General features: G+C 36.7%; 1 protein-coding gene across 2 annotated transcripts in view; it reads right to left on the minus strand.

Annotated features, from left to right (window-relative positions):
- Window positions 1–757: 757 nt before the first annotated feature.
- Window positions 758–14836, minus strand: part of ALDH9A1 (aldehyde dehydrogenase 9 family member A1) — a 39921-nt gene continuing 25842 nt past the window's right edge. For both annotated transcript variants that reach the window (XM_004454668.3, XM_071207553.1), the window contains exons 8-11: window positions 14473–14560; window positions 5773–5914; window positions 2978–3090; window positions 758–1502 (exon numbers count right to left, since the gene is read on the minus strand). In XM_004454668.3, coding sequence (XP_004454725.2) covers window positions 1408–1502; window positions 2978–3090; window positions 5773–5914; window positions 14473–14560 — 438 coding nt within the window. In that variant the 3' untranslated portion in view covers window positions 758–1407. The remainder of the gene's footprint in view (window positions 1503–2977; window positions 3091–5772; window positions 5915–14472; window positions 14561–14836) is intronic.

A 14836-nucleotide genomic window follows, 5' to 3' on the forward strand; every position in this document is an offset into this window, starting at 1 on the left:
GTAGGAAAAGCACAGGCTTTGAAGTCCTGCACAGCCTACTCAACTTACTGGCTTGCCCAAGACCAAAACTTCTCCAAAGTTCAGTTTCTTCACCTGAAAACCACAGATGATCAAACCTTTCCTAGGCCTCCTGTGAGGAGTAAATGAGAAGGGACGTAGCAGGAGGAACACAGTGAGTACTCAAATGTTGCTTGCTTTTCCCCAGCTGTTTCCTCTTTACAGGGACTGCCAAAAACCTATCTTCTCTCAGGCAGCTCCTACTGTTAAAGTTGCACAAGGTTCCCCTAATACTTTTGGCCTTGCTCAGTATCATATACATGCCTTCTGTGCAAACACCAAAAAAAATAGGCTTATAAGATTTTCTCCTACTTTAAAGCTATAGTATTCGCCTATCAAGTACATACTTAGATACAAGCATACCAACAACAATCATCCCTTACTTCTGATTATTAAATTAGCCATTATACAGAAACAAGTTCCCTGAAAGGAAGAGAAGGGCTTGGGTGAGGTATTACTACAGTTGTCACAATGACCCAACTGTTCCTTAAGGACAGGCGTGGTGCACCAGGGTGGGAAGAGCACAAAAGCTTACAGAGCTATAAATTAAGCTCATTATAGCAACTGAAACCTGCCCTTTTGTACTTACCTTAAGATATGTTCATTTTATCCTCTGGAGTTGCTCTGATTTGCTTCCTGGCCACCAAAAATTAGCAAAGACAGAAAATAATCTGTTTTAACTATTCATCAAAACACAAAATCAAAAGGCTTAACAGTGTGATTTATTTTAATTTTTGTGTACGACATTAGCATACAAATAATTTGTATATTTAAAAAAGAGTTTCTGTCCTAAGAGCAAGTTCAAAGACTGGAGACAGATTTCCTCTATCCTAGCACTGACTGGAAGCCAACTACTTAATATGGCAAGTGGATATTCATACAGAATATAATCCCATCTAGCACCTAATCATTTTTCTGTGCGGATTATTATCTTTCTCAAAGGAATGGCAAGAGGACATACCTTAAGATACGTCAATAAGCAGAAATTATCTCTACTGATTCCACCATGAACCTACTAAGGAACAAAGTTCTTTAAAATGAACCAGAGGACCAAGATTGTCAGTGGATCAAATCCTGGTCCTTCTCCCTCTTCTCTAGAAGTGTATTACTGGCTTGTAAAGATTTCACAGAAATTTGTTTTGAGGAAAATCACAACTTTCTTGATTAGTACAAAAAAGGCAGTTTTGCACCATTTTCAATTAGGAAGATGACTGAAAGATGAAGAATAGCACTCTTATCATGAATAACCAAAATTCTGGATTAAAACTGCATTCAACTGGACTGCCTTTATCAAGATAGCCAATTCGCATCATTCCACCATGGCCAGGCTGACAGGTTTTACTGCGGCTTTCAGAAAGCAGATTCCACATCGCCCATCTCCACACACACAGTCTTCAATTGTGAATAATATTCAATTGTCACACGACCGTTTTCTCTGCCAAATCCTGAAAAGGAAAAGGTCAGTGTGAGGCATCACTGCACTATTCTGAACAGGCTCCACACTGCATATCAGGATGGGAAGAACACTGCACCTAAAAACACAGAACCCAAAAACCAGAGGATAAAGTCCTCGGTCCATATATTAACCATGGAGCTAGTCCTGGGAAAAATGATCCACTGACCTTTGTTTGGGGACAGGGTAGGGAAATATAGTCTCAATTCTTATCAATATGAATCTTAAGATATCTACTAGTCTAGCTTGAGGTCTGAGAAACATTCAGACTTTCTTACCAAGAGTTAAAGCCACTTCTACAACAATCAATCTGAAACCCTATAATGTTGGGACTAAGAGAGAACTTCATGTAATTGGTTACTAAACTTTTCTTACACTCAATCTATAAACTTAACCTGCTATTTACACCCTGCCCAAGCAGTAGGGAAGGGCATGCTTTAGTTTAGGTTCCTCTGATTATGGTAAGTCCACAACAGTAGGCAATTACTACTGTGTGAAAAGACAGCATCCCATGCTTTGCCTTTCTTGTATACCCTGCCTCAGACAAAGGGAGGCTGTGCCTCCTAAGAGCAAGGCTCAGGTGCCCAAAAATACACCTCTCCAGAGCTACCATGCAAAAGATGACATGCACAAAGGCCTAGCCCAGTCTCTGTTCCTTCCCGAATCCTCTGAGCACATAGCTGGTTGGCACGTTAACCTTTGTCTCTTCTCTCATCCCCTGTAGGCGCTGGCCTGTGGGCGCTGGTCTGAAGAATTAGATTTGGGGAAGGGGCAGCTGGCTTAGGGGGCCCCAGTAAGGCCTTAAGCCTAAGCTACTTATTCCAAACCAACTTTTCCCTGCAGTCCAGTGTTCACCAGGGTTTGTACGTTTGCCAAAACTGTGACTGGAATAAATATTTGCCAACACGACTAGGAGTCAGGCTCTTAGAATAGCACCTTTAGAAAGTCCAAACCAATTTTCAGTTTAAATGACAAAGCATATGGGGACTTTGTGTATATTTACAGGCAACAAACTCCAGAAAAAGAACCTAAAAGTAATGACTATAATCCTTATGCTTCAAACCTCCTTTTGTCATACTGTACTTACACAACTTCCATGCAATGGTAATATATGCCTGATTACACCCCTAGTAAGGAACCTTTATGCTTACAGGGGCCACAGTCTGTGAAGAAAAGTAATTCTACCACAAGATAAGGCTTTTTGGGATGTATAACATAAGTCCATAAGGCAGGCTAAATGTCAGAACTTTCTGGAGAGCTTTTGGGGGAAAAAAAGCAAAACAATGTTAGATTTGAACTGATATCGTGGGCCTAAGGAGGACCAGGAATCTCTCTACTTATCCCCAAGTGGTTCTGATGCATAGGCAAGTTTAGGAACACTGGTCTACTGCCTGAATTATGACTTGTGTCACTAGAGACCTGGATCTGGATCTGCTTTCACACTTCCCAGATTCCCTGGATCCTCACCAGACATCTTATATCCACCGAAGGGTAATTCCACTGGGCTGACATTGTAGTTGTTAATGAAGCACATTCCAGCCTGAAGTTCAGCCACCACCCTATGAGCTCGCTGGATGTCCCTACAAAGAAAAAAACATTGGTTATCATAGTTTCCTATGCTACTACTTTAACAGGAAAAGTCAAGCTAAAATCTTGCCAATGTCTGTGTCTTCAGAATGTGTTTTAAAATCTTTTATCTTCCAGGCAAAATACACATGGCACATATAAAATAGCAGCAGCAACAAGGATGCAGAAACAATTCAAAGTAGAAATAGTCTTTTCAACAAATGGTGCTGGAACATCTGGTTATCCACATGCAAAAAAATGAAGCTGGACCCTTTTCATACACCATACTCAAGAATTAACTCACCAAGATCATAGATCTAAACATAAAAGCTAAAACTATAAAACTCTTAGAAGAAAACAAAGGAGCAAATCTTTGCTGACTTAGGCAAATCCTTCTTAGATACAACACCAAAAGTACAAGAGACTAAAGAAAAAAACAACTGGACTTCATCAAAATTTAAAACTTTTGTGCTATAAACAAGAAGATCAGGAAAGTTAAAAGACAACTGTAGCAATTTGATAAGAGTTATGAATTCCAAAAATACATACTAGATTATATTTGTAAACTGGTCTGTACCTGGGCATGATTAAATTATGACTAGGGCTTTGATTGGCCACGTCAGGAGGGTGTTCAGTCCCACCCCTTGGTGGGTGGGGACTCACAGATAAAAGGCATGGCAGAGGACAGAGTTGGAGGGTTTTTAATTTTGGAGTTTTGATGTTGGAGTTTGATGCTTTGAAGTCTTAAGCTAGAGCCCTGGGAAGTAAGCACTCAGAGGAAAGAGAAACATGCCCCGGGAAAAGAAGAATCCTGAGGCCATAAAGAAGCAAGCCCTGGGAAGAGAAGAACCCTGAACCCTGGAAAGAGAGGAACACAGGAAGCCTGAACCCCAGCAGATGTCAGCAACCATCTTGCTCCAACATGTGGAATTAGACTTTGGTGAGGGAAGTAACCTATGCTTTATGGCCTGGTATCTGTAAGCTCCTACCCCAAATAAATACCCTTTATAAAAGCTAACAGGCTTCTGATATTTTGCATCAGCACACCTTTGGCTGACTAACACAACAACCCACAGAAATGCAAATCAAAACCACTTCACACCTAGTAGGATGGCTAAAATCAAAAGGAAAGATGATAAAGTGTTGGCAAGGATGTCAAAAACCTGGAAAACTCTTACTGCTGGTGAAATGTAAAATGGTGCAGACACTTTGGGAAACAGTCTACCAGTTCCCCAAAAGGCTGAACACTGAGTTACTATATGATACAGCAATTTCACTCCAATGTATATATTCAAGAGAAATAAAAAACTTAGGTCCACACAACTGTGAACTCTATTGTAAATGATGGATTACAGTTAATAGTACAATTATAAAAATGTCCTTCATGAATTGTAACAAATATACCACACTGATGCTAGATGTTAACAGATGAATGGATTTAACAAATGAAGTATATTCATACAATGAAATATTAGCCATAAAATGGAATGAAGTACTAATACATGCTACAACACGAATGAACTTTACAAACATTATGTTAAGTGAGAGAAGCCAATCACAAAAGACCATATACTGATAATTCCATTTATATAAAATGGCCAGAGTAGGCAAAGTCTACCAAAGTAAATTAGCAGATTAGATAAAAGTAGATTAGTGTTTGCACCTGGGGCTAACAGAAACAGAGAATGGGTATTGACTACTAATGGGTACAGGGTTTTTTTGGGGACAAGTGAAAATACTCTAAAATTAGATAATGGTGATGGTTGTACAACTCTGTGAACATACTAAAACTCACTGAATTGTACACTTTAAATGAGTGAATTGTATCGTATATGAAGTATCCCAATAAAGTTGTTTTAAAAAAAATTTAGGATGGCAAAGCAAAACAAGAATAGGAACGTATTAACCTACTCAATTCCCAAATCAAAAAGTAGTTCCCAATCTTTTCCAAAGATCTCAAATAGAAACTATTGCATCAGGTCCTCAAAGGAGATTTGGGTCTTGCTTCCCAGCTTCCTGACCATAAAACTACCAAAGCAGCAGCAGAAACAGTCTTAGAAAACTGCCTACTACTGTAAAGACTAAGCAAAGTTTGTATATAACTCAGCAATCTCCAACTGTCTTCAAATTTTGCTTCCAAATCACTTCACTTTTACTTCCATTACACTGTAAAATTTAAGTACAAAAAGATTAATCACATTACTTGGCAACAGTTAAAATAGGAAACAATACATTATACATCCAACAACAGGAAAAAAAAAAAAAAAAACGCTTTAAAAGTTACAACGCATTCCAATCAAGCATTATTGTAAAGCTCCCCAAAACCGAATTTTTGAAAAATACTGCCCTATGTTTTCAGGTCCCTAAATTCTTTGACATGTTAATTTTCAATAGGTACTTAACCCAATACATAGATCAGAAGCTTAAATTTTTATTCAATGAATTCATGAAGAAGGATAGGATTTTTATCAACAAAATTTACAGTTCAATTACAACACAATATAGCAAGGTTTCTCTGGCTGTTCAGAATAAACTATGAAACTGCTTTGGCAACTCTGATAAAACCTGAAGCAAACAGAAAATGCAAAGGGCTAGTACAAATTCTAGTAAGGAATAAGATAAGATAATTCACTTAGCTAAGTAGATCCTGCAGTCCCACTCCTCCAAAACTGCCCTGGGTGTCCTCCCCCACAAACCTGGTAAAGACACCAGCTGCTAGTCCAAAGGTGGTATCATTAGCTCTCTCCAGAACCTCAGCTTCAGTGTCAAATGATAAAATGGACATAACTGGTCCAAAGATCTCTTCTTTCACGCAGGTCATGTCGTCTCTGCAATTAGCTACAAACATTTGAATAAATAAAAACTTAAGTGAAGAAATGATCGTTTCTGGCATTTGAAAATGTGTCTTTTTGTTCACAGTAAACAGTGAAATATGCAGCTTTAGAAAGTTCAGAATGACCTGCCAGTATGAGTATAATTTGGAATATCTACTGCATGCTAATTTAGCAAGATGTATTAAAGAGTCACAACCTTTTGATTCTGTGGTTCTAAGACCATTTTTGTATATTCATCATAAGAAAATAGCTAATGAAGTGAACAAAGATTTAGGTAAAAAATATTCATCATAACATTACTTATCATGAAAACTAGAAACAAACTAAACATCTAAAATAAGGGAAATAACCCCATAACTTATGTAACACATCCTAATGATGAACTTTTATGAAACTTCTAAAAGTATGTTTTTGAGAAATACTTAATGAGTAAATGCTCATGATAAAATGTTCACTGAAAAAGAAAAAAACACACAATATCATCCCAATTTCCTGTTAAAATGTTCTATATATTAATATAATCAATGTTTCTTAATATCTCTGATATGATTAGAATGAGAAACAATGTTATAAAAAAGACAATCCAATATAAACCATAAACTTAAGAATAAATGAGGGGGATGTTCACTTTATACAAAAATGTACCTAAGTTCCTTTAAATGGCTAATTCCCTAAAATGCATAGGGAGTAACTACACATCTCTAAAGTTCTTATATTTAGATGTCCAATACTGAACCCCAGTGTTTCCCAAAATGAGGGGTGTGTTACTTGCACTGAACCTGAAAGACATCTTATCTCAGTGTTGGCAATTGCTGCATGTAGTAAGAAATGTTGCTGATAAGGTTGTATCAAACAAGGAAACAACGTGAGGGCAGAAAAAGATCTCAAGACTTCGAACCCAGCTATTAACATAAATTCCAGTTGTCTATCTGCCAAAATGTCAAAAAAACAGTAATACACATATCCACAACGATGACAATTTTAAAATCTCATAAGAGATGGGATTAGAGTTCATATATTCAAAGTAAGACTAGCATACCAGTCACCTATGCAGACACCTAAACTATCCTCGAAGACAGATTAATATATATGTTTGAGGATATTTTATTATATTCTAATTCTTTGAATACTACTAACCCATATAAAAGAATACAACTAAGTGTTGCTGAAAAAATCCATTATCTAACAATCCCAGAAAATATTTTATCTCAAGTAGGTTGATAATTCATTATGGCTCTCTGTGCAGTGAGTTCTATGTCAGTGAATCGAAAAAGATCAGAATATAAATAACCAGGTGGCACATAAGAAAAGGAAAGCTAATATATGGTTCCTGCCTGAAACACAGTACTCGCTGTATTTCAGCCCCTACCCTTAAGTATACAAATTTATGGATCTAGATTCTGGAGTTATTCCCAATCTTCAATGTTCACAGAAATGAATGAGGAGGCTTATTAAAATGCAAATCTCTAGGCCCCGCCTCCTGAGGGTCCTCTAAGACACAGACCAGGAATCTCCCCTCTTAAATAAGCTTTCCAAGTGATTCTGATGCAGTAAGCCACAAATCAAGCTTTGAGAATCACTAGAATAAAGTTAAGGTGAAGTAAGCACCTAGTTAGCTTTTTTTTTTATTTTTAGGCAGTACCAGGGATTGAACCCAGGGCCTTATACGTAGGAAGCAGGCACTCAACCACTGAACTATATCCCTTCCCCAGTTCATAGCTTTTTGAAAAAATAACTTATTTTGCTAATTGTGAAAATGTATAGTCTATAGAAAGTCTGTAATATTCAGAAATTCCAAAAATAATAAGAATCACATTTAGCCCAGCACTCAGAGAAAACAACAATTAATATTATGATGTTAATCCATTCCTTCTTTTTGCTATTTGGTTTTTAAAAGATTTGGGATCATTCCATTCACACTACTGTATATTCTATATTTTTCAGTATATTATAAGCTTTCCCTATTTATTAAATATTCATTTAATAACTTCTAGTTAATCCATGGTATGGATGCTAGTTTTGAAGCTTTTAAACATTAGTAAGTCATTAATTAAGCAAGGGTTAAAGGTAAAAATACATCAAATATCAAAGTGTTTGAAATTGGTATCACTATCAACCTGAAGGGAAAAAATTGGCTTACTCTATTTTCTAGATAAGCACCAAGAATTATATAAAATGAATTATTAACATGTTCAATCAACCAAGGCAGGGGAGGGTTTTTTCCTGTGAGAATTCGAAATATAAGCCAGTCCTTTCATGGATCTTTAGCCCAAATTCACATACCCTGAACAGAACAAAAAAACAAACACCTCAAGAAAAGAATTTAGTTTAAAATTGCCCCAGGCAGTGAAAGAAGCAGTCAAAAAAGAATACATACTGTATGATTATATTTTTATAAAATTCTGGAAAATGCAAACTAATCTGTAGTGACAGAAAACAGATCATTCCTTGCCTGAGGATGAGTTCTGAAGAGGGAAGGGATCAGAGGCAGGGATTACCAAGGGCACAAGGAAACTTTTTTTGGGGGGGGTAGAAGAGGTTAAGTTTCTTCTTATAGAAGCATTCCAGCTAATTAATGAAAAAGGAAATAGCAAATTACAATATTGATGTTTAAAAACTCTTAATGGAGGATTATGGGAAGATGGCAATGGGCTAAAAGGCAGAGCTAAATGATCTCACAAAAACAATGAAAAAGAGCCAAAAGTTGTCCAAGGGTCAGCATACCAGGACGGTGCTACACAAGTCCCAGGAGGGTTAGGGAGAGGGAGACAAATAAGCCGAAGTAACAACTGTGAGTTACCAAACACCTGTGGCAGCCAGGAAGGAGGGGTTCCCCTCCCCCACTCCGAAGATACTAAGCAGGGTAAAACCCTGGCTCACTGCAGCCAACTGAGAGGGGAGCAGACATCTTCCTCCCTGTCAACTGTTTCAAGGGAAAAGGGAAGAGAGGTCAGGGTGCTTTTTTTCAGTGAATTTGGCCAGCAGAGCCCACTCTGAATCTCCTATCTGGAAATTCAACACAGGAACACAAGAAAGCCTGGACTAAAACACTTCCAGGAAATGGTGCACTGACGACAGCCATCTGCTGGCTGGTGTGGAAACTGTATGGACAAAAACTTCAAGCTCTCTGTACCCAACTACTGGGAGAAAATCTGCGCCCCACTACTGAGTTCCTGGCCCAGTTCTGAAAACTTAAATTGGGCAATTTTAAAAAATGAGAATAAGTGGAAGCAAACATCAAAGAAGAGCTGTGGGGTGGGGCGGAAATAGGCAAGAGAGAGAAAGCCATCAGAGTATATTCACCAACATAGTGAGATGCCTAGACATCACCAAAAAATCACAAGCCTTACTAGGAAACAGGAAGAGATGGCCCAGCCAAAAGAATCAACCAAATATCCTGAAGAGATATAGGATTTAATACAATTCATAGGTGATAATCACACAACTCTCCTAAATCACTTCAAAGAATTTAAAGCAAATATGACTAAAGAAATAAAGGATACTAAGATGACACTGGGAGAGCATAAAGAAGAATGTGAAAGCCTGCAAAGGAAAGTAACATTTTCATTTCCTTATGAGAATGAAAGATATGATGGATGAAATTAAAAATACATTAGAGGCACATAAGAGAAGATTTTAATTGAAAACACAATTAGCGATTCTGAAGACAGAACATCTGAAATGGAAAAGACAGAAGAGAAAAAGAAGAGAATGGAAAAAAATGGAACAGTCTCAGGGAATTGAATAACAATGCAAAATGCACAAACATTCACGTTATTGGTTCCCCAGAAGGAGAAGAAAATGGAAAGGCGACAGAAAGAATACTTGAGGCAATAATGACCAAAAACTTCCCAACCCTTATGAAGGACATAAATACCAATATCCAAGAAGGACAACACACCCCAAAAAGAACAAATCCAAACAGACCTACCCCGAGACACCTACTATTCAGAATGACAAAAAATGGATAAATAGAGGATTGTGAAGGCAGCAAGAGAAAAGCAAAGCATCACATACAAGGGAAACTCAGTAAGATTAAGTGACAACTTCTCATCAGAAACCATAGAGGCAAGAAGTGGCATGATATACTTAAGGTACTGAAAGGGGAAAACTGCCAGCTAAGTATTCTGTCTTTCAATAATGAGGGTGAGTTCCAAGTCTTCCCAGACAAACAAAAACTGATAGAATGTTACCAAAAGACCATACTTGAAAGAGATACTAAAGGGGGTGCTGCAGCCTGAGGGGAAAAAACAAGGGGGAAAGATTTGGAAAAGAGTTTAGAAATGAAGATTATTAAGAAGAGTAAACTAAAGGATAAGAAAATTGACAACAGAACAATATAACAGAGAGCCGAAGGTCAAGATGAATGAAGGAAGCAATGTCTTTACAATAACAACACTGAATTTAATGCACTGAACTTCCCAATCAAAAGACACAAACTGACAGAATGGCCAAAAAAAGATGAGCCATCTATATGCTATCTACAAGAGACCCACCTCAGACATGAGCACACAACCAAGTTAAAAGTAAAAGGTTGGAAAATGTATTCTATGCGAATAGTAACCAAAAAAGAACTGCAGGGAAGCGGACATGGCTCAACTGCTAGAGCATCCGCCGACCATATGGGAGGTCCAGGGTTCAAACCCAGGGCCTCCAGACCCATGTGGTGAGCTGGCCCATGCGCAGTGCTGATGCACACAAGGAGTGTCATGCCACGCAGGGGTGTCCCCCCCATGTAGGGAGCTCCACGTGCAAGGAATGCACCTCATAAGGAAAGTCTCACTACGTGGAAAAAGCGCAGCCTGCCAGGAGTGGTGCCACACACATGGAGAGCTGACGCAGCAAGATATCTGACACAACAAAAAGAGACACAGATTCCCAGTGCCGCTGACAAGAATGCAAGTGGACACAGAAGAACAAACAGCAAATGGACACAGAGAGCAGGCACCAGGGGGCGGGGGGGAGAAATAAATAAAAAATCTTTTAAAAAAAGAACTGCAATAGACCAGATAAATGTAAAATAAATACGTAATATATAAACAATGAATACTCAGTGTAACTGGCAAATTGTTCCTTTAATCGGTATTCTGTAATTTTTTTCATACAAAATGAACAATTGCTTTTAATTGAAGAGGGCAAGAGAAGAGATATATTTTTGGATACTTCATTTTTCTTCAACTCTTTCTTATTCATACTCTTTAATTAAAATAATCTATCTGGATCAATAATGATTTGCATGACTACTACTGAACAAGATTTTGAGTTTTTCTACCTCATAAAATTATGAGTTGGATTTTTTAATGTAACATTTTGTATGATCTACATATCTTTTTAAAAAGAGAATAAAAATTTTCATTTAAAAAAATTGAGTTGGCAAATTGTTATCTGCTGTAATTCATTCCAATAAGATTTGATGAATTCCCAAATAGGAATCTAATTATCTAGAAAGAATTATGACCTAAATGGAAATTAAATAATTAAACCAATAATTTTATCCTTAGAGATTACGTATAATAGTTAGAGCTGTAATATAAAAATTAGAATATGGTTTTTTGTTTTTGTTGGTTCTCTTTTTCAAGAAAAGTTCATTGAATGGTTGGCCAGCAGAAAGAATGGAGGCAAGACTCAGATCAGTTTCCGCAAACAAAATGGGCACTGGGGTTTTATACCATCTGTAGAAGGTGGGCTTAAGGGAGTGGCTAAGGATGGGATGAGGTGCCTCAGGCCAATCCAGTTTGGGAAAGGCAGCTGAGTGGCATGGTTAGACACTGGGGTAGGACGATGTGAGCAAATCCATTTTGAGAAAGGTGGGGTTAAACGGAGCATGCTCTGTTTGCTGCAGTTACACTTGGTTCCAAAATAGAGGCCTAGCATGCTCTGTGACTAGAATTAGTTTAAGCTGACTCTAGAAATAGTCATTTTTCTCAAAAGGGCACAAGCCTTCTGTGAATAAACATGAAGAGGTGGACATCTGAGCAAAAGTTTCTAGAAACTTCTACTCGGAGAAGTGAGTGGTTTCGAGGGTGGGAAAGTGGGACATTCCTCAATCTTGAGGAAATTGAGATTGGATGATGACAGTACCCCCTGCTAACAAGGAATTTTGATCAGGATTTAAGGAATGAAGCCTTTTGGCTTAAAGGTGAAGAAAGTCTCTGGTTCCAGGTGAGGAGGGGGTCTGCTTCTAGTGCAGGTCTGCACTCTTGATTTTTTTAAAAATTTATTTTTAAGCCCCCTAGAATTGATATAATTAATTTCTATTATATCTGAATTATTATTTACATTTACAAATGTTTGCTGCTATGCAATTTTTTATGATTGATTATATTAAATCTAACCTGACTTTGCACTCTCATTTAAAATTTGTAATTTCTTTCGATCTATTTTTCTGTTTATTCTACAGTTTTACAATAAAGGACTTTTTAAGAGCTTAAAAAAGTGACTGTACAGGGCTTTTTTCCATAACTTATTGAACTGCCAAAAATTTTTTTTTATTCAAAATAAAGATTTTTTTTAAATAAGAAAAAATACCTCTTAATAAAGTAATGGAAGTGGGTAATTATTAATGACTACTAATGCAAAAAGAGAAACAGGTATTATATGCCTCCTGAAAGGAAGTCCAAAACACCCCTACAAAATATTCTTACACAAAATTCAACTTAAATTAAGCCTCCAATTATAAATACAAGTATTACAAGAAATACAGGAGATAAAAGAACAAGTTGACACTAAGATGATAGAAATCCTCAAAATCCAGAATGCAAGAAGCTATACAGGACAAATGAGCTGGTTTCTTCAACAAATAAATTACAAGGGAAAAAAAACAGAGGGGGCACTTACCAATCAAATGAAATGTATGGACCTTATCTCGGTCCTGATTCAAACAAACTGCAAAAAGAACATTTTTCAAACAATCTGGGAAATTTAAGCACTAACTGCATCTCTGATGATTTTCAGGAATTACCGCCTATTTTCAGCTATAATAAGAATACTGTGATTATGTTTTTAAAAAGTCTTTTTTCAAGAATGCAAAATATCAATTTGAAAGCAATAAACAAACACCCAATAGAATAATGTGCAAAACACACATTTTGCAGAATAGGAATCCTGAATGGCTAACAAACATATGAAAAAATACTGAACCTGATTATCAGTCAGGGAAATGGGAATCAGCACCATGATGAGAAACTATTTTATACCTATAAAGTTGACAAAAATAAAAAAATCTCATAGCAAGTGCTGCAAGGACATAGAACAATGGAAATGTTAATATACTATGCTTGTAAGAGTGTAAGCTACTGTAACCACTTTGGTGAACAATTAGATATTATGTATTTAAAGTGAAAATAAGTACTCTGTAAGGCCCAGGAATTTCATTCCTACTAGGTCTATGACCCAGAGAAATTCATGCACAATGCACAGATGCACCAGAAGAGACTTGTAATAAGAATAGTCATAGCAGCTGTTTCTAATAGCAAAAAAAAAAAAAGCAGAACAAAGTTTGGAAGCAATCCAAATCCATCAATATATTAACAGTGGACTAAATTAAAAACAAAACAAAACAAACAAAAAACTGTAGTCTTCCCATAACAATGGAATAGTAGTATACATACCCAGCAGTGGAAATAAATGAATTACACTCTATAACATGAACGAACATCATGTTGAACAAAAACAACTAAGTCACAGAAGAATACACACAGCATGATCAGGCTATAATCTATATAAAGTTTTTTAAAGCCTGCAAAACAGACAATAGTGTTAAAAGGAATACTAACATGCATTATAAAATGATAGAAAAAAGCTTGGTAATGATATCTGAGATAGTGGTTACCTGAGGTAGGAAGGAATCAGAAGTGTTTCAGAAGAATAGATAACTATAGAGTTGCCCATCTTAACCAGGAGATTTTTAAGACTGAAAGGAGTCACTAAAATTATTACACTGTATACTTTTAAAAAATATTAATATATTGTTTGACAAACTGGTTTTATTATATTGATAGATCCATAGCTCAAATGAAAAACACATTCTTTATTGACTTTCTTGAGCAATGACATTCATGGCTTCATTTTTTTTTTATCAAACATGTACTTCACTTTTTTGAACTCCTTTCTTCTAGAACAAAAGTTTTAAACCCAGAAAATTCCTCATAAACCAACAGATACGATTATCCGAGAGGAAGGGTACACAGGAGGCTGCAAATATAAGAGTACTTCTACTTCTTAAACCAGGCGGTGGGGCCACACAGATTCCTTACATTATTCTTTACACCAGGGGTTGGCAAACTTTTCTGTAAAGCACTAGATAGTAACTATTTTAGGCTTTGTGAGCCATACAGTCTATTGCTGTCATAGTGCAAAAGCAGCCACAGACAATATGTAAATGAACAAGCTTGGCTGCATTACAATAAAACTTTATTTCCAAAACACATGTAGTGAGCCACTTGGCCTACATGCCATAGTTTGCCAACTCTTGCTTTACACCATATACATATTTTATAAATATCCTTTTGTATCTAGTTAACGTTTAATTCAAACTATTTAAAAGCAAATAAGAAGACGTACTTAATACACAGGGTGTCATGAAATATCCATTCTTTAATTTGGGATCTTGAGGTTCATATAAGTCACCACCACAAAGTACTTTAGCACCCTACCAGAAAAAGAAAAAAGAATGCATATCTTATGTTAAAGATACAACCTTCCTATACATTTTTTAAGACTTTATTTATTTCACCACACCCCCTCATTTTTTTTTTAAACTTTATTTTGTACGAGATACTTTTTTGAAATGTTGATATGCATGCCTGAAATGCCAAGTGTATCCTGAAAAAATGCATATTTAGTCACCCCTTTGCAAGTACAAAGCAGAACACTTCTGGGGACACTAATAACCAAATGAACATTAACATATGAAAAGGGCAAATAG

Source organism: Dasypus novemcinctus, chromosome 13 (genome assembly GCF_030445035.2).
Source record: "Dasypus novemcinctus isolate mDasNov1 chromosome 13, mDasNov1.1.hap2, whole genome shotgun sequence".
NCBI classification, from domain to species: Eukaryota; Metazoa; Chordata; class Mammalia; order Cingulata; family Dasypodidae; genus Dasypus; species Dasypus novemcinctus.